General features: G+C 40.9%; 1 protein-coding gene across 15 annotated transcripts in view; it reads left to right on the top strand.

Annotated features, from left to right (window-relative positions):
* SLC8A1 (solute carrier family 8 member A1) overlaps positions 1 to 21,853 on the top strand; it is a 447,525-nt gene extending 425,672 nt beyond the window's left edge. For 13 of the 15 annotated variants that reach the window (XM_005212561.5, XM_010809914.4, XM_024998355.2 and 10 more), the window contains one exon: positions 18,530 to 21,853. In XM_005212561.5, coding sequence (XP_005212618.1) covers positions 18,530 to 18,906 — 377 coding nt within the window. In that variant the 3' untranslated portion in view covers positions 18,907 to 21,853. 15 annotated transcript variants of the gene reach the window in all.
* Positions 21,854 to 22,949: the final 1,096 nt, after the last annotated feature.

Raw genomic sequence — 22,949 nt, 5'->3', positions numbered from 1 at the left:
ATGTCTCTGCTTTTGAACATGCTATCTTGGTTGGTCATAACTTTCCTTCCAAGGAGTAAGCGTCTTTTAATTTCATGGCTGCAGTCACCATCTGTAGTGATTTTGGAGCCCAGAAAAATAAAGTCTGACACTGTTTCCACTGTTTCCCCATCTATTTCCCATGAAGTGGTGGGACCGGATGCCATGATCTTCGTTTTCTGAATGTTGAGCTTTAAGTCAACTTTTTCACTCTCCACTTTCACTTTCATCAAGAGGCTTTTGAGTTCCTCTTCACTTTCTGCCATAAGGGTGGTGTCATCTGCATATCTGAGGTTATTGATATTTCTCCCGGCAATCTTGATTCCAGCTTGTGTTTCTTCCAGTCCAGCGTTTCTCATGATGTACCCTGCATATAAGTTAAATAAACAGGGTGACAATATACAGCCTTGACGAACTCTTTTTCCTATTTGGAACCAGTCTGTTGTTCTAACCATGTCCAGTTCTAACTGTTGCTTCCTGACCTGCATACAAATTTCTCAAGAGGCAGATCAGGTGGTCTGGTATTCCCATCTCTTTCAGAATTTTCCACAGTTTATTGTGATCCATACAGTCAAAGTCTTTGGCATAGTCAATAAAGCAGAAATAGATGCTTTTCTGGAACTCTCTTGCTTTTTCCATGATCCTGTAGATGTTGGCAACTTGATCTCTGGTTCCTCTGCCTTTTCTAAAACCAGCTTGAACGTCAGGAAGTTCACGGTTCACATATTGCTGAAGCCTGGCTTGGAGAATTTTGAGCATTACCTTACTAGCGTGTGAGATGAGTGCAATTGTGCGGTAGTTTGAGCATTCTTTGGCATTGCCTTTCTTTGGGATTGGAATGAAAACTGACCTTTTCCAGTCCTGTGGCCACTGCTGAGTTTTCCAAATTTGCTGGCATATTGAGTGCAGCACTTTCACAGCATCATCTTTCAGGATTTGGAATAGCTCAACTGGAATTCCATCACCTCCACTAGCTTTGTTCGTAGTGATGCTTTCTAAGGCCCACTTGACTTCACATTCCAGGATGTCTGGCTCTAGGTCAGTGATCACACCATCGTGATTATCTGGGTCGTGAAGCTCTTTTTTGTACAGTTCTTCTGTGTATTCTTGCCATCTTCTTAATATCTTCTGCTTCTGTTAGGTCCATACCATTTCTGTCCTTTATCAAGCCCATCTTTGCATGAAATGTTCCTTTGGTATCTCTGATTTTCTTGAAAAGATCCCTAGTCTTTCCCATTCTGTATTAACTACCATTTTAATAGTTGTTTTCTGGTTGCTTTTATAGTTATTCTCTGTTCTTTTGTTTCCTTGTGGTTGACTTTTTTATTGTGTTTGTGTTCCTTTCTTTTTGGTGTTTGGAATATCTATTGTAGGTTTTTGACTTGTGGTTATATGTGGTCCATATATGTTGACCTGTAATTACATTTACTTGTTTTAAACTTATGTAAGTCCAAACACATTCCAAGAGATCTACATTTTCTACTTCCCTCCTCTCACATTTTGTTTTTATTATCATAGTTTACATCTTTATGCTTATCACTTAACTGTTTATTGTAGTTATAGTTGCTGTTACAATTTTTTGCCTTTTAATCTAGGTAGTGATTTATTTAAGGGGTTGATCCTCATATCTTACTATATATTTGCCTTTCCTAGTGGGATTTTCCCTTTCCTATAGATTCTTTCTTCTTTTCTAGTTAGAGAAGATCCTTCAGCATTTCTTTCATGGTATGTTTAGTATTGATGAATTATCTAAGTTGTCGCTTGTCTGAGAATTTCTTTCTCTCTCCTTCTAGTCTAAATTATAATCTTTCTGGATAGAATATTCTAGGTTGCAGGTTTTTCCCTTTCAGCACTTTGAATATATCATGCTACTCTCTTCTGGCCTGCAAAATTTCTGCAGACCAGTCAGCTGATAGCTTTATGAGGAATTCCCTTGTATTTGACTCTTTTGCTATCTTTAGAATTCTCTAAATTTTGCCATTTTAATTACAATATGTCTTAGTGTGAAGCAGTTGGGAATCTTCTGTGCATTCTGTACCTGTATCTGATTTCTTCTTCAGGTTTGGGAGATTTTCAGCCATAATTTCCTCAAATACATTTTCAATCCCCTTCTTTCTTTTCTGGAATTCATATAATGAAAATGTCAGAACCCTTACTGTTATGCCAGATATCAAATTGCTTTCATTTTTAAAACATTTTCATTCTTTTATCCTGATTATGTGATTTCCATAATTCCATCTTTCAGGTCACTTGTGTATTCTTCTGTATCACTTAGTGTGTTATTCAGGTTTCTGGTTTATTTATTTCAGCTATTCATTTCTGAATGGGTCTCATTTATATTTGCTAGTTCCTTGCTACAATCGTGTTTCAATCAGTTATTTTCCTTAATTCAGTTAACAATTTTTGACGTAGCTGTGTCTAGTTCAATTCATTACCAGTGTTTTGCATTCTTTAGTTGATAACTTGTCTATTTCTGTTTTATTATGTTTTTCAGAGGTTTTCTGTTTCTCTTTCAGTTTTGAATAGTTCCACCCTTCACTTTGCTTAATTTTCTCTGCCTCTGTGAATTTAGGTTAAACAGTTATTGTGGCCTTGAAGTGGTGTTCTTTGTGGGAGGATCCCTATACAGACTGGGGCTTCCCTGGAAGCTCAGATGGTAAAGCGTCTGCCTGCAATGCAGGAGACCTGGGTTCGATCCCTGGGACAGGAAGATCCCCTGGAGAAGGAAATGGCAACCCACTCCAGTATTCTTGTCTGGTGAATTCCATGGACAGAGGAGCCTGGTGGGCTACAGTCATGTACCTAATGCCTTTGGTGGGAGGACTGGATTTTATGTATATGCTTGTCTCATGTTTCCTCAGGGTGTGCAGGCAGCTATCACCTTGGTAGGCAGTAAGGCTGGAGATGGGGTGGAGGGCTAGAGCTGATGTCAGATGTGAAGCAGGACTTCCTGTCTGCTCAGTGGCCATCACTGCCTGGTGAGGGTCAGTGTCAGGGTCTAGTCTAGCAATCAAGTTGCTAGAGAAGAAGCCCTGAGGTCAGGCTCAAGCTGACCCCTTTCCCTTCAAGTATCTGTTTCTCTCTCTCTCTATACCAGGACCATTGCCCCAGAGGGCTGTGCTGAAGCATGCGGGGCCTGTATGCAGACAGAGGTCTGATGCACAGCCTGTGTAGGCATCTGCTGCTTCACTCAGATGCAGCCTTGGGTATGAATCCCCTTTGTTTCCCACAGCCAATCACTGCCACCTGCCTCCGCCACCCCCATCCCTGTTGTAGAACTACTCTTGTAGTCTGGCAAGGACCCGCGTGGACTCAGCATGTATTGGTAGGTTGGTTGTGGTAGAGAGGCAGCTCTCGGTGATCTGGGTGGTTCCTGGTGTGCTGCTGCTGCCCACCCGGGGCTCCTCCTCAGCATGGGTCACCTTTGTGACCACAGTCTGGTCCTCCCCCTCTTCCTGGCTGCCCCAGATCCAGTACTACACTGTGGTGTGCAGTAAGCAGGGCCAGATCACTTGCTCAGTTCAGGCTGGGAAGTGGAACGAGACAGTCTTTGGCAACCTAGTAACCTCCAGGGCAGACCTCTCTCTGCCCTGCTTCGAGAGCTAGTCAGCACATGTGCAGTGTCCAGGCTTCTCCAGCCTTTCCATCGGACCCAGTTCCTCCAGCCAGGCAAGGGGGTCTCTCTCCTCTGCATAGATCCCCAGGATCTGGGATGTCCAGTCTGTGGCTTGACCTACTCACTCCGTAGGTCTACTCTTGTCATCTTCCTTTTCCCCTGAGGCCCTTTCTAAGGGCCCAGGTCTAGAACCAGTCACTTGTCTTCTCTCCCTGCCAGAGTATGTATGTATCTTTCTTACAGCCTTGGTTGTAAAGGGGTTCTTCTGCCAGTTTCCAGTTCATTTTAAGTGAGAATTATTAATTTGGAGAAAGTGAGTTCCATGTCCTCTTATTCCATCTTGATCTCCTGTGTTTCAAATTTTAAAATTATAGAATATGTAAATAAATTGCACAAAAATATGTATACAAAGACAAATATTTACCCACCACTTTTTAATGGAATCATACTAGACATTGTTATATAACCTGCTTTTTCTCTTAGTGGTGCATCATGAAAATTTTTCTGTTAGTGTATCATTACATCATGAGTTTAACAATTGCACAATATTATGTTATATGAAATTACAATTTATTTTACTGAAATTGCAAGAAATTCAGTTGTTTCTAATTTTTCTCTAACATAAAATCTCTGCTCTAAACATCCCTATACATGAACTTTCACATTTGTAAAGTTAATTCTAAATTCCCAGAAGTAGAATTGCTTGACCAAAGATGTTATGGATTTTTAACTTTTGATTGACACATGCCATTTTGTACTATGTGATTCATAGGAATGAGTTAATGAGAGAAATGTTACACCAAGTCAAGGCAAGAGGAATCAGAAATGGGACAATTATCAGAACTTTTTAGAACCCCCTTAGGTCTCACCTGCTGCCTCCAGGGCTGGGCTGAAGTTGTGTGCACTGACCTTTAACGTTTATTGAGTTGCCTCCCTTTGCCTAGGTTGGGAAGATCCCCTGGAGAAGGGATCAGCTACCCACTCCAGTATTCTGGCCTAGAGAATTCCATGGACTGTATAGTCCATGGGGTCGCAAAGAGTCAGACATGACTAAGTGACTTTCACTTTCCATTTGCCTACTTTTAATAGTTTTTCGTGTTCTCCTGAGCTTGTAATACACAAAGCAGCCTCTTCAAAAAGAGAATTTCTCTGTGGAATAAATAGCTTGGTAGACACCCACAGGGTAAAAACACAGGTTGTGGTCGTCAGTGTATTGTCTAGAGCCTCAGACTTAGAATCACACCAAAAGCCATCTAACAGGGAGTTTCCTTTGTGACTCATTAAGGCTACCTGGAGGTGAGAGCGAGGATTTCTGTTTTCATCTTTTCCCAGGTTTTTCTTTCAGATCCTTCTCAGCTATATCTAGCTCTAGTGATACTTGGGGGACCTTGAGCTTTACCATCTCTAAAGTAGGACTTGAGAAGAGGAGGGAGAGGATTTGAGAAGTCTCAGATAAGAGATGGATGTTCCCAAAATAGAACAAAGCGCAGGAGAAAGAACCAGGTTTCAAATGCAAGGAAGATTGGGAGAGAGAAGCAAACTGGGGGACACTATTTTGTGCAGGGCAGTTCGGAACTGTTTTTGAGGCAAAAAGGGAGTTTCAGGTGTATCTTTCTCTTAACAGACTAGCATGGCTCAGGAAAGTGACAGTTAATTCAGCTTTTTTGTTTTAGTCCCAGATCTGCCCTTCTCTTTTTTCTTTGGAAAATGTTGCTTCACTAAATCTTACCATTTTTTTTTTTTACCCTCAAGGGCATGGTGTCACCAAAGGCTTATTATGAAAGTAAGAGAATTATGACTCAAAATTAAAAAAATTTTAATTATTTAACATAGATTCATTCAAACCCATTTTTATGTACTTTTGTAGACAGTGTAAATGTAATGCTGGGAGAAGCCAGGAATATAAGGAGTTTAAAAAAAGTGTTTTATCAGTCATTGACCTCTCAAAATGATCAGCTGTTTTAACATTATGTATTTACAATCATAGTTGAACATAATTGTTTCTGTACACTTTCTTTGAACTCTTTGTCCATGTTCAAGTTTAAAGTATGTCAGTTATCTAGTCCTTATCAACCCACCCCCTCCCCCCGCCAGACTTGTGGTTAAGAACATTCACTCCAGCTAGAGTCACACCTTTTTGGTCTGAATCCTAGCTTCACCTCTTGTTACTGGCTGTGTAACTGTGGTCAAATTTCTTATACTCTGGGCTTCAGTTTTCACATCTGTTATATGGGGATAATAATAGTACCCACATTAAAGGGTTGTTTGTGGATTAAATGAGGATCTATGTATGTGTAGTGCCTCACCTAGGAAGCCACATAAATGTTAACTATTGTTTTCCTTATCTCTTCTATCATTTCTGAACATCAAGGACAGAACCACATTTTCCTATAATCCTATATAAGGTCTGATGCTGCTGCTGCTGCTAAGTCGCTTCAGTCGTGTCCGACTCAGTGCGACCCCATAGACGGCAGCCCACCAGGCTCCCCCATCCCTAGGATTCTCCAGGCTAGAGTACTGGAGTGGGATATAAGGTCTATTACCCATAAATCACCTTGCTGAAGGAAACCATAATAAAAGATTTTAATACCATCCACATATCCTTTATTATTACCAGAACAAAGATTTCCAGAATATAATAACACTTAGCATTTGTTATACCTACCAATTTCCAGACACCACACTATGCCTTTTTGCATCACTTCTTTTAATCATTAGCCAAATAAATGAGGACTTGTATTTTCCCATTTTTACAGGTGAGGTTTTAGAGGCTTAGAGAAGTTGTGCTGAGGTCACATGGCCAGTGCATGGCAAATGGAAGTAATAAGTAAGTAGAGTAAGTAAAGTAAGCCAGGTCTTACTTAAGTTTGGGGTTTTCCTGGTGCTTCAAACAGTAAAGAATCTGCCTAAAATGCGGTAGACCTGGGTTCAATTCCTGGGTCAGGAAGATCTCCTGGAGAAGGGAATGGAAACTCACTCCAGTATTCTTGCCTGGAGAATTCCCTGGACAGAAGAGCCTGGTGGGCTACAGTCCATGGGGTAGCAAAGAGTCAGACATGACTAACACTTTCACTTATTTAAGTTTAGGCTCCTTACTGCCATAATTAGATATATTACGCTAACCAGATGGAGAAGGCAATGGCACCCCACTCCAGTACTCTTGCCTGGAGAATCCCAGGGACAGCGGAGCCTGGCGGGCTGCCATCTATGGGGTAGCAGAGTCGGACATAACTGAAGCGACTTAGCAGCAGCAGCAGCATGCTGACCAGTTACTAGGACTGGTATTCTTCAGTAGCAATAGTCGTTACCAAAGTAACACAGGCTCAGGTGCCCAAATTGGCCACTCATAGTGGCCTCAGCTTACTAAATATCTCCATGCTAAGTGGAACCATTATCTCACATGCACCAACTGGAAACTGTCAGATAATTATGTTCATCATCCAGCTGCTGGTTGACCAGCGCAAGGAGACTTCCTTTAAGTCAGTCAACCTTGTAACCCCTTACTTGATCAGACACACATTGGAATGTCCACCACTATCATCTGCATCAACCTTTTTATTTGGGTGAGCAAACAAGCAGAACTCTCAGGGTACCCAGCATACATAATCTGATCCACTCCAGAACCATATTAATGCAGGTATTGCCTGGAGAATTCCATGGACAGAATTCTGAGACACCCCGGAGAAGGCAACGGCACCCCACTCCAGTGTTCTTGCCTGGAGAATCCCATGGACGGAGGAGCCTGGTAGGCTGCAGTCCATGGGGTCTCTAAGAGTCGGACACAACTGAGCGACTTCACTTTCACTTTCCACTTTCACGCATTGGAGAAGGAAATGGCAACCCACTCAAATGTTCTTGCCTGGAAAATCCCAGGGATGGCAGAGCCTGGTGTGCTGCCATCTATGGGGTCACACAGAGTTGGACATGACTGAAGCAACTTAGCAACAGCAGCAAGAGACAGCCAGGTTAGAACACAACTTATTTACTCTACAACCAGCTAGTTGGTTCAGGGTTCTTTTCAGGACTGAGAGTGAGAAGGCAACACTGACTGAGAAATTCAAGAGCCCCATCTCAGGGAAACCAAGAGTTCTTTGGAAGGTTCAAAATGCTTCTATTAACATCAAGAATTAGAATCAGAGACTTTAGAAAATTTTAGCAAATGCCATGAAGCTAGGAGCTTGAAGAAGGAAGGGGAAACTTGAACCCACTGTTGAACATTCATGAACATTGTTCTGAAAAATAATCCTATTATGGAACTGTATGTTCCCAGTATGTGTATGTGGAGTGTTAACCATTTCCTTTTGTGAACATGTATCAAATTACAGTTTGGAAAGCAAATTAAATAGTACTGCTGGTTGTTGTTCGTTCTCTTCTCTGCCTTGTGTTCCCTGAAGAATAGACACAATATTTCTCTATTTTAATTAGAATTAATCTTTCTTTGAACTTGAAATATACCAGGATTTCAGATACATCATAGGAAAACTAAGTTCCAGGGGTAACCCTGCAAAGTGCAAACGTTCAAGTTAACAATATCAAAGTGAAAAGTAATTTACCCAGTAACAAAATGTTGATTTTTAAATTCTTTATTTTATATTGGAGTATAGTTGATTAACAGTGTTTCAGGTGTACAGCAAAGGGATTCAGTTATGTATTTATTCTTTTTCAAATTCTTTTTCCATTTAGGTTATTACAGAATATTGAGCCAAGTTCCATATGCTATATAGTAGGTCCTTGTTGGTTATCTAGCACTGTGTATATGTCAGTCCCAAACTGCCAACTTATCCCTCCCTGCCACCCTTCCCCTTTGGTAACCATAAGTTTGTTTTCTGTTTTGTAAATAAGTTCATTTGTATCTTTTTTTTTTTTTTAGATTCTGAATACAAGCAATATCATATGATATGTGTCTATCTCTGACTTACTTCATTTAGTATGATAATCTCCAGGCCCATCCATGTTGCTGCAAGTGGCATTATGTCATTCTTTTTCGTGGCTGAGTAATATTCCATTGTATGTACATGCTACATCTTCTTTATCTGTTCCTCCATCAACAGACATTTAGTTTGCTTCCCTTTCTTGGCTATTGTAAATAGTGCTGCAATGTACACTGGGGTGCATGTATCCTTTTGAACCATGGCTTTCTCTGCATATATGCCCAGGGGTGGGATTGCTAGATCATTTGGTAGCTCTATATTTAGTTTTTTAAGGAATCTCCATATGTTTCTGCATAGCGGCTGTACCAATTTACATTCCCACCAATAGGGTGGAAGGGTTCCCTTTTCTACAAACTCACCAGCATTTTTTGGTTTGTAGACATTTTGATGATGACCATTCTGTCTGGTGTAAAGTGATATCTTAATGTGCTTTTGATTTGCATTTCTCTAATAATTAGCCATGTTGAGCATCTTTTCATGTGCCTCTTGGCCATCTGTATGTCTTCTTTGGATAAATGTCTACTTAGATCTTCTGCCCATTTTTTGATTAGGTTGTTTGTTTTTTTTTTATATTGAGCTGCATGAGCTGTTTATAAATTTTCAATATTAATCCCATGTCAGTTACATCATTTGTAAATATTTTCTTCCATTATGTGGGCTTTTCATTTTGTTTTGCACATGGCTGTGCAACAGCTTTTAAATTTAATTAGGTCCCATTTGTTTATTTTTGGTTTTGTTTCCATTACTCTGGGATATAGTTTGAAAAAATGTTGCTGTGATTTATGTCAAAGAGTGTTCTGCCTATGTTTTCCTCTAGAAGTTTTATAGCATCCAATCTTACATTTAGCTCTTTAATGCATTTTGAGTTTATTTTTGTATATAGTGGTAAAAAATGATCTAATTTCAGTTTTGTACATGTGGCTGTCCAGTTTTCTCAGCATCATTTATTGAAGAGACTGTCTTTCTACATTGTATAATCTTATCTCCTTTGACATAGATTAATTGACCACAGTTGCATGGGTTTATTTCTGGGCTTTCTATCCTGTTCTGTTGGTATATACTTGTTTTTGTGTGCAGTACCATACTGTATTGATTACTGTAGATTTGAAGCATAGTCTGAAGTCAAGGAACCTGATTCCACCAGCTCCATTTTTCTTAAAATTGCTTTGGCTTTCGGGTCTTTTGTGTCCCCATCAGATTTTAAGACTTGTTGTTCTAGTTCCATGTAAATAAATGCTATTGGTAATTTGATAGGGATTTCATTGACTATGTAGATTACCTTGAATAATATAGTCATTTTTCACACTATTGATTCTTCTAATACAAGAACATGGTATATCTTTCCATCTGTGTCATCTTCAATTTCTTTCGGCATCTTATAGTTTTTGGAGTACAAGCATTTTGCATCCTTAGATAGGTTTATTTCTAGATATTTTGTTCTTTTTGATGTTATGGTAAATGGGACTATTTAATTCCCCTTTCTGGTCTTTTGTTGTTAGTGTATAGAAATGCAAGAGATTTCTGTACTTTGTGTATCCTCCAACTTCACTATTTATTGATGAGCTGCAGTAGTTTTCTGGTAGCATCTTTAGGATTTTCTATGTCTACTATCATTTCATCTGCCAACAGTGAAGGTCTTCCTTCTTTTCTAATTTGGATTCTTTTTATTTTTCTTCTCTGATTGCCATGGCTAGGACTTCCAAAACTATGTTGAATAAAACTGCAAGCGTGCACATCCTGATCTTGTTTCTAATCTTAGAGGAAATGCTTTCAGCTTTTTACCATTGAGTATGATATTCATTGTATGTTTGTCATATATGACCTTTATTATGTTGAAATACATTCCTTCTATGCCCAATTTCTGGAAAGTTTTTATCACAAATGAGTGTTGGATTTTGTCAAAAGTTTTTTCTGTATCTATTGATATGACCGTATGGTTTTTATATTTCAATTTGTTGATGGGGTAGTTCACCCTAGTTAGTCTGTGGATATTGAAAAAATCTTTGCATCTCTGGGATAAATCCCATTTGATCATGGTATATGATCCTCTTAAAGTTTTGTTGGATTTGATTTGCTAGTATTTTGTTTAGGATTTTTTTGTATCTATGTTCATCAGTGATATTGGCCTGAATTTTTGTGTGTGTGGTATCTTCATCTGGTTTCAGTATCAGAGTGATGGTGACATCATAGAATGAGTTTGGAAGTGCTCCTTCCTCTGCAATTTTCTGGAAGGGTATCAAAGGTTATGTGTTAACTCTGCTCTAAATGTTTGATAGACTTTGCCTGTGAAGACATCTGGTCCTGGACTTTTGTTGGGAATTTTTTAATCACAGTTTCCATTTTAGTGCTTGTAATTAGTCTGTTCATATTTCTTCCTGGTTCAGTCTTCAGAGATTGTACCTAATTTTTTCATTTCTTCTAGGTTGTCCAATTTATTGGTGTATTGCTGCTTGTAATAGTCGCATGATCCTTTGTATTTATGTGGCTTCCATTGTAACTTCTTTTTCATTTCTAATTTTATTGATTTGAGCCCTCTCCCTTTTTTCTTGATGATTTTGGATAAAAGGTTTCTCAATTTTGTTCATCTTCTTAGAGGACCAGCTTTTAGTTTCTTTGATCTTTGCTATTGTTTGTCTTTATTTCTGCTCCGATATTTATGATTTCTTTCCTTCTACTAACTTTGGGTTTTGTTTGTCCTTCTTTCTCTAGTTGCTTTAGGTGTAAGGATAGGTTTGAGACTTTTCTTTAGAAACAAGAACTTTAGAACTGAATTCAGGAAACAGAACTTCTAACCATTATTCATGTTATTGTTGGAATCAACCTCTTGACTCAGCCATGCTTTTCTTGCCTGTAAAATAGGCATAATCATGACAATTTAGGGAGCTCGTAAGAGGATTAATATGGATTTCAGAGTGCTTTGTAAACTGAAAGTTGGTATAAAATGCAGGAAGTTGTTATTTACACTGAAATCAACTCTCAAAATGTCAAAAGGAATAGAAACCATCAGAAAATGAGAATGAAAACTTTTATGACCAGAAAGGGAATTTTTTTCTTAGTTTATCATGTAGTTCCCCTGTGTGCTAGGCATAAATAATATTTATGTATTCTATATTATCTTTTATCTCATTTAGGTTATATCATTCAGTGATTTGAAGTGATTTTGCCTTCCCCCAAGCTGGGTATAACTGAGTTTTGTCTGTCTGGTGGCCAGGACCATGTCAAGGGGTTTAGCAGGCAGCTACATGCTCAGGAAGACTTTAGGCATGCTGTCTGCTGCTGAGTAGGGGGTGTGTGCCTACCATGTTGGGTATTTGGCCTGAGGTGTCCTAGAACGGGATCCTGTTGAGTGGGGCCAGGTCTCGGTGAGAGATGGTGGTCTGCCCTGAGGGCTCACACCAGTGAGCACTCCCCAGAACTGCTAGTGTCTTTGTTCCCTAGTAAGCCATAGCTGCCTCTACCTCCGCTGAAGGAGACCCTCCAGTACTAGCAGGTGGGTCTGGCCCAGGCTCTCACTGCTTTTTTCACTGGGTCCTGGTGCACACAGACCTTGTGTGCACCCTCCAAGAGTGGAGTTTCTTCTTCCCCCAGTCTTGTGGAAGTCCTGTGATCAAACACTGCTGGCCTTCAAAGCCAGACTTTCTGGAGGCTCCACCCCTGTTGCCAGACCATCAGGCTGGGAACGCTGATGTGGAACTTAGAACTTTCACTCCTGTGGGAGAACTTCTGTGATATAATTATTTTCCAGTCTCTGGCTCACACCACCCCTCCCCCAGTGGGCATGGGATTTGATTTTATCACAACCGTGCCCTCCTACCATCAGAGTAATGGACTTCCTTCTTTGTCTTTGGATGTAGGATATCTTTTTTGTTAGAGCCCAGCATTTTTTTGTTGATAGTTGTTCAGCAGTTAATTGTGATTTTGGTGTTTTCCTAAGAAGAGGTGAGGTCATATCCTTCTTACTCTGCCATCTTGCCTCCATCCTGAATCCCCACAACATAGATTTTGTTGACCTACATGTGTTTTCTCAACTAATACAGGGAAGGTACCACTGTCCTTACACAGAGAGTGAATCGAAGGCTCTGCATAGTTGGTTAGTGGGTCTCAGTCTAGTTGGAGAGCTTTAACGAATGTCAGTGCTCAGGCTGCATTCTAGACCAAGGGAACAGAAACCCAGAGTGGAGCTCACAATCTGGTATTTTTCCGAAGCTACCCTGGTGATAAAAATGAGTAGAAGCAGGTGTTCTGACCTGCCAACAGGAGTCCTCTTGAACTTGTGACTTACCTCTTTTCTTCTCTTCTAAAAGTCAGTGTCATTGTGTCCATTTCTTTTTCAGGGACAAATTTTTATGGCTAGAAATTTTAAGTGTTTTTCCCTTTGTCAGTTTTTATAATTCCTCTAACTGGTCAAACATCAATCAAACATCAGTAATTCCCTGATCTCTTAAACTTCACTTGGATGCCAAACAAGGTTTCTTTTCATATGAACCAGTGAGGTGAGTGTGTGTATGTAAGTAAGAAGTTTGGGTTTCATATTTATGGGGATAAATAAATATTACAAAGGCAAAAACTTGTTTAAAGTCCTTAGTGACAGAGGAATTAGTACATAAGTAAAATTTCCATTTGACTTCTCCTTTGATTCACCCTCTGTGTAAGGACAGTGGTACCTTCCCTGTGTTAGTCGAGAAAACACATGTAGGTCAACAAAATCGACGTTGTGAGGATTCAGGATGGAGGCAAGATGGCAGAGTAAGAAGGATGTGAAACAAAAAGAGTGAAACAGAAAGTACACACAAGAGAGGAAAGAATAGAGGAATATATGTGTTGTTTAAGCAAGGATGTCTTTCAGTCACTAGTAAAATTAGGGCCATAAACCAGATCTCTAGTGTCTTTTTATGACTTAGAAAGTGAAAGTCACTCAGTCAAGTCTGACTCTTTGCAATCCTATGGACTATAACCCTCCAGGCTTCTCTGTCCATGGAATTCTCCAGGCAAGAATACTAGAGTGGATTGCCATTCCTTTCACCGGGGAATCTTCTTGACCCAGGGATCAAACCTGGGTCTCCTGCATTGCAGGGGGATGCTTTACCATCTGAACCACAAAGGCAGCCCTTTTATGACTTAGGTTATATGGAATTTTCAAATAAAAATCTCTGATTTTAGGAATAATTTTATGTTCTACCACATTTTTAAATACCTAGGACTGTAAAGTTAATATGTCTTTAAAGGGTGTTATAACTCCCCAGAAGTTTAGAATCATTATAGTAACTCAGAATTCTGGACCACTTATGGATTCTCTTGGGATCTGGCTCTGGTGTATTATAAAAATAATTACTAATATTGAGCACTCATTAAGTACTAGGCCCTGTTCTTGTTCATGTTAACTCATTTCCTTCACAACCATATAAAGTAGGTAAACTTCTTACGTGGCAAGTGAAACAGCCAGAATTCAACTAATTTTAAGGAAATTTCCCTCGTTCCTTGGCCTTTCATAGTTGCCATGCTTGAGCTGGGTTTTTTAAAAGAGAGCACAGCACAAGTAGAGGATAGGGGACTTCATGCCAGGCTGCCCCAGCACCTCCATCAAACTCACCCAAGCATTTATAAAAATGCATATCCCTGTGTCTTTTTCTCAGAGAGTCTGATTAATTGGGTGGACGGTAGAGCCCCAAATCTTTAAAAACACAAAACAAGGATCTCCCAGCATTTTCAGTCCACACTTGATTGACATTAAGCAGTATCTAAAACAGTCCTCCCTGCCACCAGCTATTCCATGGCTACACTCATATAGTCACGTACATGATTTGAAGTCAATAACCATGCCAACATTTCTTACCTCTTTTTAAGAGCTCAATGACTGTGCTGTGTGGTTTAACTTCACAAATATTGGCACAGTTTCATCACTGGCAAAATCTTCAGGCCTAGACATCACTTTGAATATTTCATTAGGTCATTTATTCTTTTAAAAGGAGATATTGTCATCACTAGTCAGGTTTAAGGGTAGACATGTATAGACTCCTGCAAAAAAGAAAACCCCACCAAAATCATTTATCTGAATTGAGTATTGTGATATATTCTATGTACCACCCAACAGTAAAGTTAGGAAACCAGAACCCCTGAGTACACACAGATAGAAGAGCCCAGAATGTCCACTTGATGAGACTTCTGTCACTACTATGAGGAGGCTCTGAGCCCCTCATGTTGTCAATAATTCACGGGTGCTGGGAGACAGCAACCCTGCCTCCATAAGCAGGCTGGACTTCAGTCAGAATCACTGTCAGCGTCAGTTCCTGAGCACAGACCGCTTGAGAGTTGAACAGCTGGCCCCCAGCATATGCTAAGAGTCAAGGCAAAGATAAATCATTTCAGGGTGGAACTATACAAAACACAGAAACCCTTCATGTGACCTGCAGGGTTGTGAGAACTATCCCTTTTACAGAAGAAATGTTTAAAGCTTAGTCTGTAGGTAGTGATAAAGTTGGAGAAATTCAGTTAAAAAAATGATTTCTGGAAGAAAGGGGAGTGTGTTGACATAGTCCTGCGTATTGACCAAGTGACTTGGCAAAGGCCAGATGCAGAGAACAATCATGTCCTGACTCTGTAATGTGTGGTTTAATTCCAGCCACACTGCCTCCCAAACATATCTTTCCTGTTAGTGATTCACGGTTACAGGGACCAAGGAGGCAGAATCAAAAGTCTAAAACTCTACAATTAACTTTAAATGTATTAGAATTCAAGGTGAGAATTAGAAATAAAAATTCCTATTATGTAGGTATAGTTATAAACCCATATATAAGTTATCATTAACAATTAGTTTGTAGCAGTCACAGTGGATATCTGACTCCTTTGGTTGGTATTTAACAGTCTAAGTTCTGAATATGCCTGTTCTGTGGCAACAGTTCTTGTTTGGATATCACCCCCGGGAATGGCATTTGCATGGCTTTTGCCTTGTTCAGCCACAAACGGGTCTTGGGCTTGGCATTCAGGGCCAGGCTTGGCTGGACCTCATCTACAGTCTGTGGTATGCCACTCTGTGCGCTAAGCAGTGATGAGAGAAGGTGGTTTGGGGAGATTCCATCACACTTCATTTGGAAAACAGAGTTGTCTCTGTTGAAATTAAAGCTAATAGTTTGGATTTACATATGTTTCTACAATTTTCTTATACAGCTTTTGAATTGCAAAACAAAGATCTGATGTATAATTCCAGTAAGTAAAACCTACCTGGCTCAGAGGCCCAAACATGTTTCATTTATGTGATATAAGCTAATCACTTGGGTTGCTAACTTTCAGAGGCATTTATAAACAGGAACCTATTATTATTAGGACTCTGCTGCGCTATTCACATTAATGAGCTATTGAAAAAATGACTTGAGTGAGAAGAAATCCCTGTAGACCCAGGAAGGCCCAGTAAAATCTTTGATTTTGTGCCTCATTCACTTCTGGCACAGCAGCAGAGATGCTGTCGAATGGAGATGGGGCACCGAGGAAGCCTAGAGTGCCACATACTATGTGCCAAGGGAGGTAAGCAGGCCAAGGATGCCAGGTCCCCATCCCTGCAGCATGGCAGAGGGGGCAAGAGAGGAAGGCGAAGGCCCCGCATCACTAGCCACCACCAGCAGACATGTCAGCACAGAATACCATCTCGAGTGTTCCTCGGCAGTAGCTGAGCTGTAAGGGGCTGTCTCCCCGCTTGGACTGTGTTCATTTACATTCCTTGTTCAGCTGTCTGTCCTTGAAAATTAAAAGCCAAGTGACTTTTTTTTTTTTTTTTTTGAGGCTGCTGCTGTGGCAGTTCCTAATAATTCTTAATAATGAACTGCAAGAGACGAAGATTTGTCTCACTCGGCTTTTACTCGCCGGCCTCCGTGATGATCCTGATTCAGGCTGCAGTGTGTGATCTCAAGTGTACCATGTAGCACTGGTCCAGCAGGACAGGATAGCCAGCTGCCTACACCTCCTTCTTAGTTCTCACCGGTAAAGGAAAGAGTACTCTGCGGAAACCTGTCTCAAGTTTTCTGAGTGGAAGGAACGGGGCAGCCTGAAAGGGACTGAGAAGAGGAAAATGTGAGCCTTCCTAGGAGAGAAAACAAGGTGTAGGCTGAGAATGGCTCTGAAATCAAACAGATTTGGTTTCAGAATCCTTGCTCTATTGACAGACACCCTGTCCAATAGGCAGACTATCACAACATCACTGTTTCCCAGATTGTAAAAATGGAATAATAATGTCTACTCTACAAGGCTTAGATTGAGGGTTCAGTGAAAATATCCATGTAACTATGGCTGATTCACATTGTTATATGGCAGACACCAGCACAACATTGTAAAGCAATTATCCACCCGTTAAAAACTAAAAACATATCTATGTAATATGGGTAGCACGGAGTAAGAAGTTTGCCTCTTTATAAAACGTAGGTCAGAATCTATCTGTGGGTCCATCCAACAGACCCTCAAGGTTAACCAGTTCCCTTTCAGAAAGAAAGTGACACTGCAGATTCAGTAGCCTCTGAGAAGCCTAAATAACCTCTCTCCGATGGTAAAGCACAAGAATCTACAGGCGTATGTAAGCAAACACACTTTATGTATCATCCCCATTGGAGCTTGGGCTTCCCAGGTGGCACTTGTGATAAAGGACCCACCTGCCATTGCAGGAGATGTAAGAGACATGGGTTTGATCCCTGAGTTGGGAAGATCTTCTGGAGGACACCTGGCAGCCCACTCCAGTATTCTTGTCTGGAGAATCCCATGGTCAGAGGAGCCTGGAGGGCTCCAGTCCATAGGGTCGCAAAGAATCAGACATAACTGAGCGACTTAGCACACACACTGTTGGAGTAGCAACAGAGTGGAGAAAGCCATCCAGATATCACACACCTACACATATTCTTAGACCATGATACCCTGTAGTAATAGCATACCTGCCACTGCTGGTTTTGCGAATGTGAGTGCAATTTGACAGTTATTAATATTTATTCTAAATTGACTGTGCAACATATTTTGCAGAGGTAGCTGAAAGGACTTTGATATCAGTAACTCAGTGATCATATGAAAAGGAAGTTGAATATCTTACAGGTCCTGTTACATTATTAATAAAGGGAGCTATTTCAGATCCATCCTCACCTCACCTTTTAATAAACAGATCTGGGCAGCTCCATTCATGTTGTCTTCCCAAAACAACAAAAATAGCTACCCTTGCTTTGTACCAGAAACATAAGCATTTTACATTTAATAGCTCAATTTTAACAAAAGCACTCTAAAGTGAGCATTACTATCCTCATTTCACAGATTAGGAAATTGAATCTCTAAAAATTAACTGCCTGGGGTCACATACTCACTTGCAAAGGAAGAATTTGAAACCCTCTGGCTTAAATGAGCACTAAACCCTTGTGCTCTGTTCACCAAGTCTAAGTCAGTTTTGTCCTACTCCTTGTAGAGAAAGAAAATGTGTGAATTCCCTAGCCTCAGAGAAAAGATGCATTCATGATTATTGGTAAACAAAGAGTTTTGAGGCTGCCCATTAGGACGCCAGGCACAGGGAAAGGTGAGATAATACAATGAACAAGCATTTTCTGAAGGCAGAAGGCCTGAGCTCAGGCCTTAATGTGGCTTCTTCCTTGCTGCGTGATTTTGCACCCATTTACTTATCCTCTCTGAGCCGACTATCCTTACCTCTAGAGTTTACTACCCTCGTAGAATTGTTACCATCAACAAAGAACTGTGGTATCTGTGGGGAAAAGGACTTGACCAAAGTCGCCTATAACTCGCCCACCACCAAGCCCTCGAATCCTGTTACCTAGGGATCCTCTCGTTCTGACGACACAGGCTGGGACTTGAGCGAACAAAGCTCTGTCCTGGTCTCAGGGTTTCAACCGAAGGCTTGATTCCAGAGTACACGGCTGCAGCTTCCAGCACTCCACAGACAGACCTCTGTAAATGGCTAATCGCGCATTGTCTTTTTTTTCTTCCTCCTCAGACACATTTGCAAGCAAAGTGGCCGCCACCCAGGACCAGTATGCGGACGCATCCATAGGTAACGTCACAGGCAGCAACGCGGTGAACGTCTTCCTGGGCATCGGTGTGGCCTGGTCCATCGCCGCCATCTACCACGCGGCCAACGGGGAACAGTTCAAAGTGTCCCCTGGCACGCTAGCTTTTTCTGTCACTCTCTTCACCATTTTTGCTTTCATCAATGTGGGGGTGCTGCTGTATCGGCGGAGGCCAGAAATTGGAGGTGAGCTGGGTGGGCCCCGGACTGCCAAGCTCCTCACATCCTGCCTCTTTGTGCTCCTGTGGCTCTTGTACATTTTCTTCTCCTCCCTGGAGGCCTACTGCCACATAAAAGGCTTCTAAAGGAACAATCAGATGTAGTAAATTTATATATATATATACATATATATATATACATAAAAATTATGTATAATGAACAGAGGAAACTGGCATTTGTCATGTCCACCCACCTGCTGATGGAATCCAGCTTCAAGAGCAGACTCTGTACTAGGGCCGGAGAGAGAAGGCATCACCTCCCGTTCCCAGGGGCGTCGTCTTGTTGAACCAGGCATGGAGGCAGGGCCATCTTTGCAGCTCAGCCCAGAAGGGCTGTGTTCTCCCCGGGTTCATAAATCCTTAAGTCTTTGATTTGTTTTCTGTTTTTGCTTGTTTTGGGTCGGGGTTGGGAGGTGGTTGATGTTAGGGTTTGGTTTTGGTTTTGCAGGGGGAAGATCAGGGTTTGTGGTCCTCTTGTGGGAGGTGATGTCCAATCTCAATGGTAAAAATGGAAATCAGGAAGATGACTCTCCCTTTGCCCAAAAACTTTAAAAATTATTTTGGAGTAAGAAAGGAAACGGGCATGGAAGAAGAAAGAAGCATGTCTTCACCATATTACTAAATTTCATGCTTATCTCTGGAGTGGGAGCAGAGGTGAAGCTCCCTCCAAGAAGAAACAGGGGAGCTGGAATGGAGCCAAGAAGAGTCATGGTTCTAGATACAGTCTGATGTTTAAAGATACTAGGCCTGGCACCCTTGTTCAACAGGTACAAAAACAACATGCCTAGATTCCCAGGAACGCACAAAGTCCTTTCTTCTCTCTTCAGCGCTGGACTGTGATTAGCAAGGCCCTGATTCTGATGTTCTACACCCGCTGATTCCCCAGCCCTCCCATCCCAAACCCCTTCTCCTGCCCTTTACCCCTCGTACAAACAGGAAGAATAACTCCATTCAAAAAGCACACCATCCTTTCCCATTCGCATCAGTCTGTGCCCCATGTTGCTACTGCCTGGGATTGTCCATCAGTTCTGTTTTCCAAGGCACCTGTGGCCTGCACACTCCTGTTCCAGTCATGATGGAACATTTGCTCCTCTTTCATCTGCCTGTTTGGGAATGTTGTTGTGATACCTGTTACACAGTGCATGGATGAAAAATACAACAAAACAAAGCGTATCTGTATATAGTAGAGTATAGCATATACTGTTCTCCCATTTGGCGACATTGATTGGACATTGAAGACGTGAGTGAGTTTTCTTTTCACCTGAGTTGTAACTTTTGTGTTGTTATTGAGTTTGATTAGGGATAAAAGGAGAAAATGGCTTATTGTTCATGGATCTGCACGTTCATTTCTAAGAAACAATAACTGTTACGTGGGAGTTAAAGCTATTGAGAGGACAGCGGGCACGCGACAAAGTATCTTCAAGGAAAATTAGCCGCGTGGTGCATATCAAAGCCTTGAAAACTCACCTGTTGGTTCAGGAAGGCCAAGGAGAAGGGCTGTGTAGAGAAGGGGATACGTTAGATGTGCCTGGGCTCTGAAAGCCTCCGTTCCTGGAACACCCCTGCCCCAAAAGTATTTATTTCACATCTGCTCTGTCTGGCACAGACGGTAGATAGTGCTGGTTTGTTCATTTTATTTTTTTATGTAAAAGGCTATTCAGAGCCCCATTTTTTTCACTGTCCAGACCCCTCTGATAGTATCTGCAGTTCCTGAGGAGAAAAGAAGCCACAGTGAGCAACAGGCCTTTCAAAGTGTGTCTTCTCTACGGAGGGCTGAGGAGGAAGTGATTAAATGAGATGATTAGTGCCTCTCCTAGGACTGCTCTGGGAGGTTTTTAATCCTGGAAACGGAATGGCTCTATTTCACAATATCAAAGAGCATGATAAACCCAACATTCCAAAGCTGTGAGTCCACAAATGAGGAAAAATGGAATGACTTAGGTCCCCTCTCAGACATTTCTCTATCCATAAAGAATCCCAGGCCGGAGACACCCCTAAGCCCTCTGTGTTGTTTCAGAGATACATAACTGATAATAATCTTCATTTCTTATTTTCTCTTCTTCCACTTAGTAATCACAATCACTCATCATGTAATAAAAACACTGGCTGACTGAACGAATAAGGAAATGCTGAGTGCCCACCCAATCTGCCCAGTGCTATGCTAGGACTTGGGGACTAACCATGGACCAGACAGCCCAGATCCCGATCCTGAGGGGGTTCACAGTTAACCCCTGAGTAACAGTTAACACAGCCATGTGGAAACAATTTGATCTTACAAGAAAAACACAATTGCTGAAATTCTCTTGCCTAGATGTCTAAGATTTTCTTGAACTGAGAGAGTATAAGGCATATGGAAGGGGCAGCAGTCTGTGTATCCTGAGCCAGTCTTGCAGATCTGTACACCTTTCCATTTTAAACCAAGTAAGGAAATCCTGCTGATGACCCAGCTGTCTGAGAAATCCCAATTAATCCCAATTTTTGTCTTCAGCTGATCTTTGTTGGACAGCAGTACTTTTCCATGCCCCCTGCAGCTCTAATTTCTCACATCTCCTGGAGCCTCAGCCCTGACCTGTCATGGCCCAGCGCACTGGTGGCATAATCCTAACCCATTTTTTTCTGGAGATTTATTTAATGAAAAGCTAGCCTAGAAACACCAAGTAAATAGTCAAGAGAGATGAGTTGTTTAAACATTAGAAAGACTTTGCACTTCTTTCTAGCTATATTTGGAATGTTAATAATCCCATAGCAAATTTTCACAGAGGATGTTAAGAAATCTTTACCATTGGTCAATTTCAATTTCAAAGCTTTTTGGTTTGTTTGCTTTTTAAATTTTCATGTTATAGGGAAAATACGATTCTAGTTGTTCAGGGTTGTTTTAGTAATTATAGTCATGTAAAATTATTTCCTTTTGTTTGATTATTGTGTGTGTATTGTGCACAGCTTAGCGGGGGAGGTGCACTAATTGTGCTGTTCCTTATAAATGGTACACATTATTGACACAGACAAATAAAGTTTCTAATGATTTCTGATTTAATCACTAGTGATCCAGCATATTCTGTACGGAATGTTTTCTCTCTTCTCATTGTCATCTACTTCATCTTTTGTTTTCATGTTTTGAAGAAATAAAGACCCAAAAGGTATTATTGTGCCATTGGTATCCTCATCCACAAGAAAGAACATAGATGCCCAGGAACCACCTTACAAATGTCAACCCTTGGTCATGCGTTGTCTGCTTTGAATGTCCCAAGGGAGCACAGTGTCTGACTGCTGAGATAAATGATACCTTATTCATCTAATTGTCTTTAAATTTTTCTTTAGAATTCCTCATTATATTCATATATGGTCATGCATGAAACACTTTCGTATGTGAAGGTAATTTTCTTGGATCAACAATTAGTATGTATCCTGGGACCCAATCTTTGGTTTAACACAAAATAAGCAGCCAACATTTACTACTGTAACAGTAAAAGGGATAATTCAATGACCAGACTAGCCTTGACTATTGAGCAACTATTCAGCACAATGCTGTGGCCCAATGATTCTAATCTCTTATAAGCTAATTCTGTTCTTTCAAAGGTTCCAGTTCAAGCCTTCTACCAGTGGAGATTTCATAGAACTTTGCTTTTACTATTCATGGCATAAGCGCACTAAGTTTTTCCTTCTTATAATCTTTTCTTGAAAAGCGTACTGTCTGTCTGCAATTCTGAAGCTATTCTGATAGGTGACTGTCATCCTATTACATTTCCTAATATATACCTTCCCTCCAGTGGTCTCACTATTAATAAAAAGATCACCGTACACGTAGTTTTATCCACAGGGGGCGTGATTCACTGTTGATCCCACAGCCCTGCTCCTAACCTGTCAAAGTGAGATTCACCAGTCTGTGCTGCATACATCAGAGAATGTTGTAGAAGCAATCAGAAAAATAACAAATATCCTCTAATAGATGACGAAGTCCTGCATTCTCTAATGGTGACAAAACTTCACTTTCTCAAGAATGTAAATCAGCTCCTGTAAGATTTCCTTCAGTGTTTCCTGACCCAAGAAATGAAATCTCTCTTGATTATGGTTTTCTCTGTCTGATAGTGGGCAGTTATAATCAGAGCAAGTCTTGGGTATAGTTTCACAAC

Source organism: Bos taurus, chromosome 11 (assembly GCF_002263795.3).
Source record: "Bos taurus isolate L1 Dominette 01449 registration number 42190680 breed Hereford chromosome 11, ARS-UCD2.0, whole genome shotgun sequence".
Taxonomy (NCBI): Eukaryota; Metazoa; Chordata; class Mammalia; order Artiodactyla; family Bovidae; genus Bos; species Bos taurus.
This window is presented reverse-complemented; position numbering and strand designations above follow the sequence as displayed.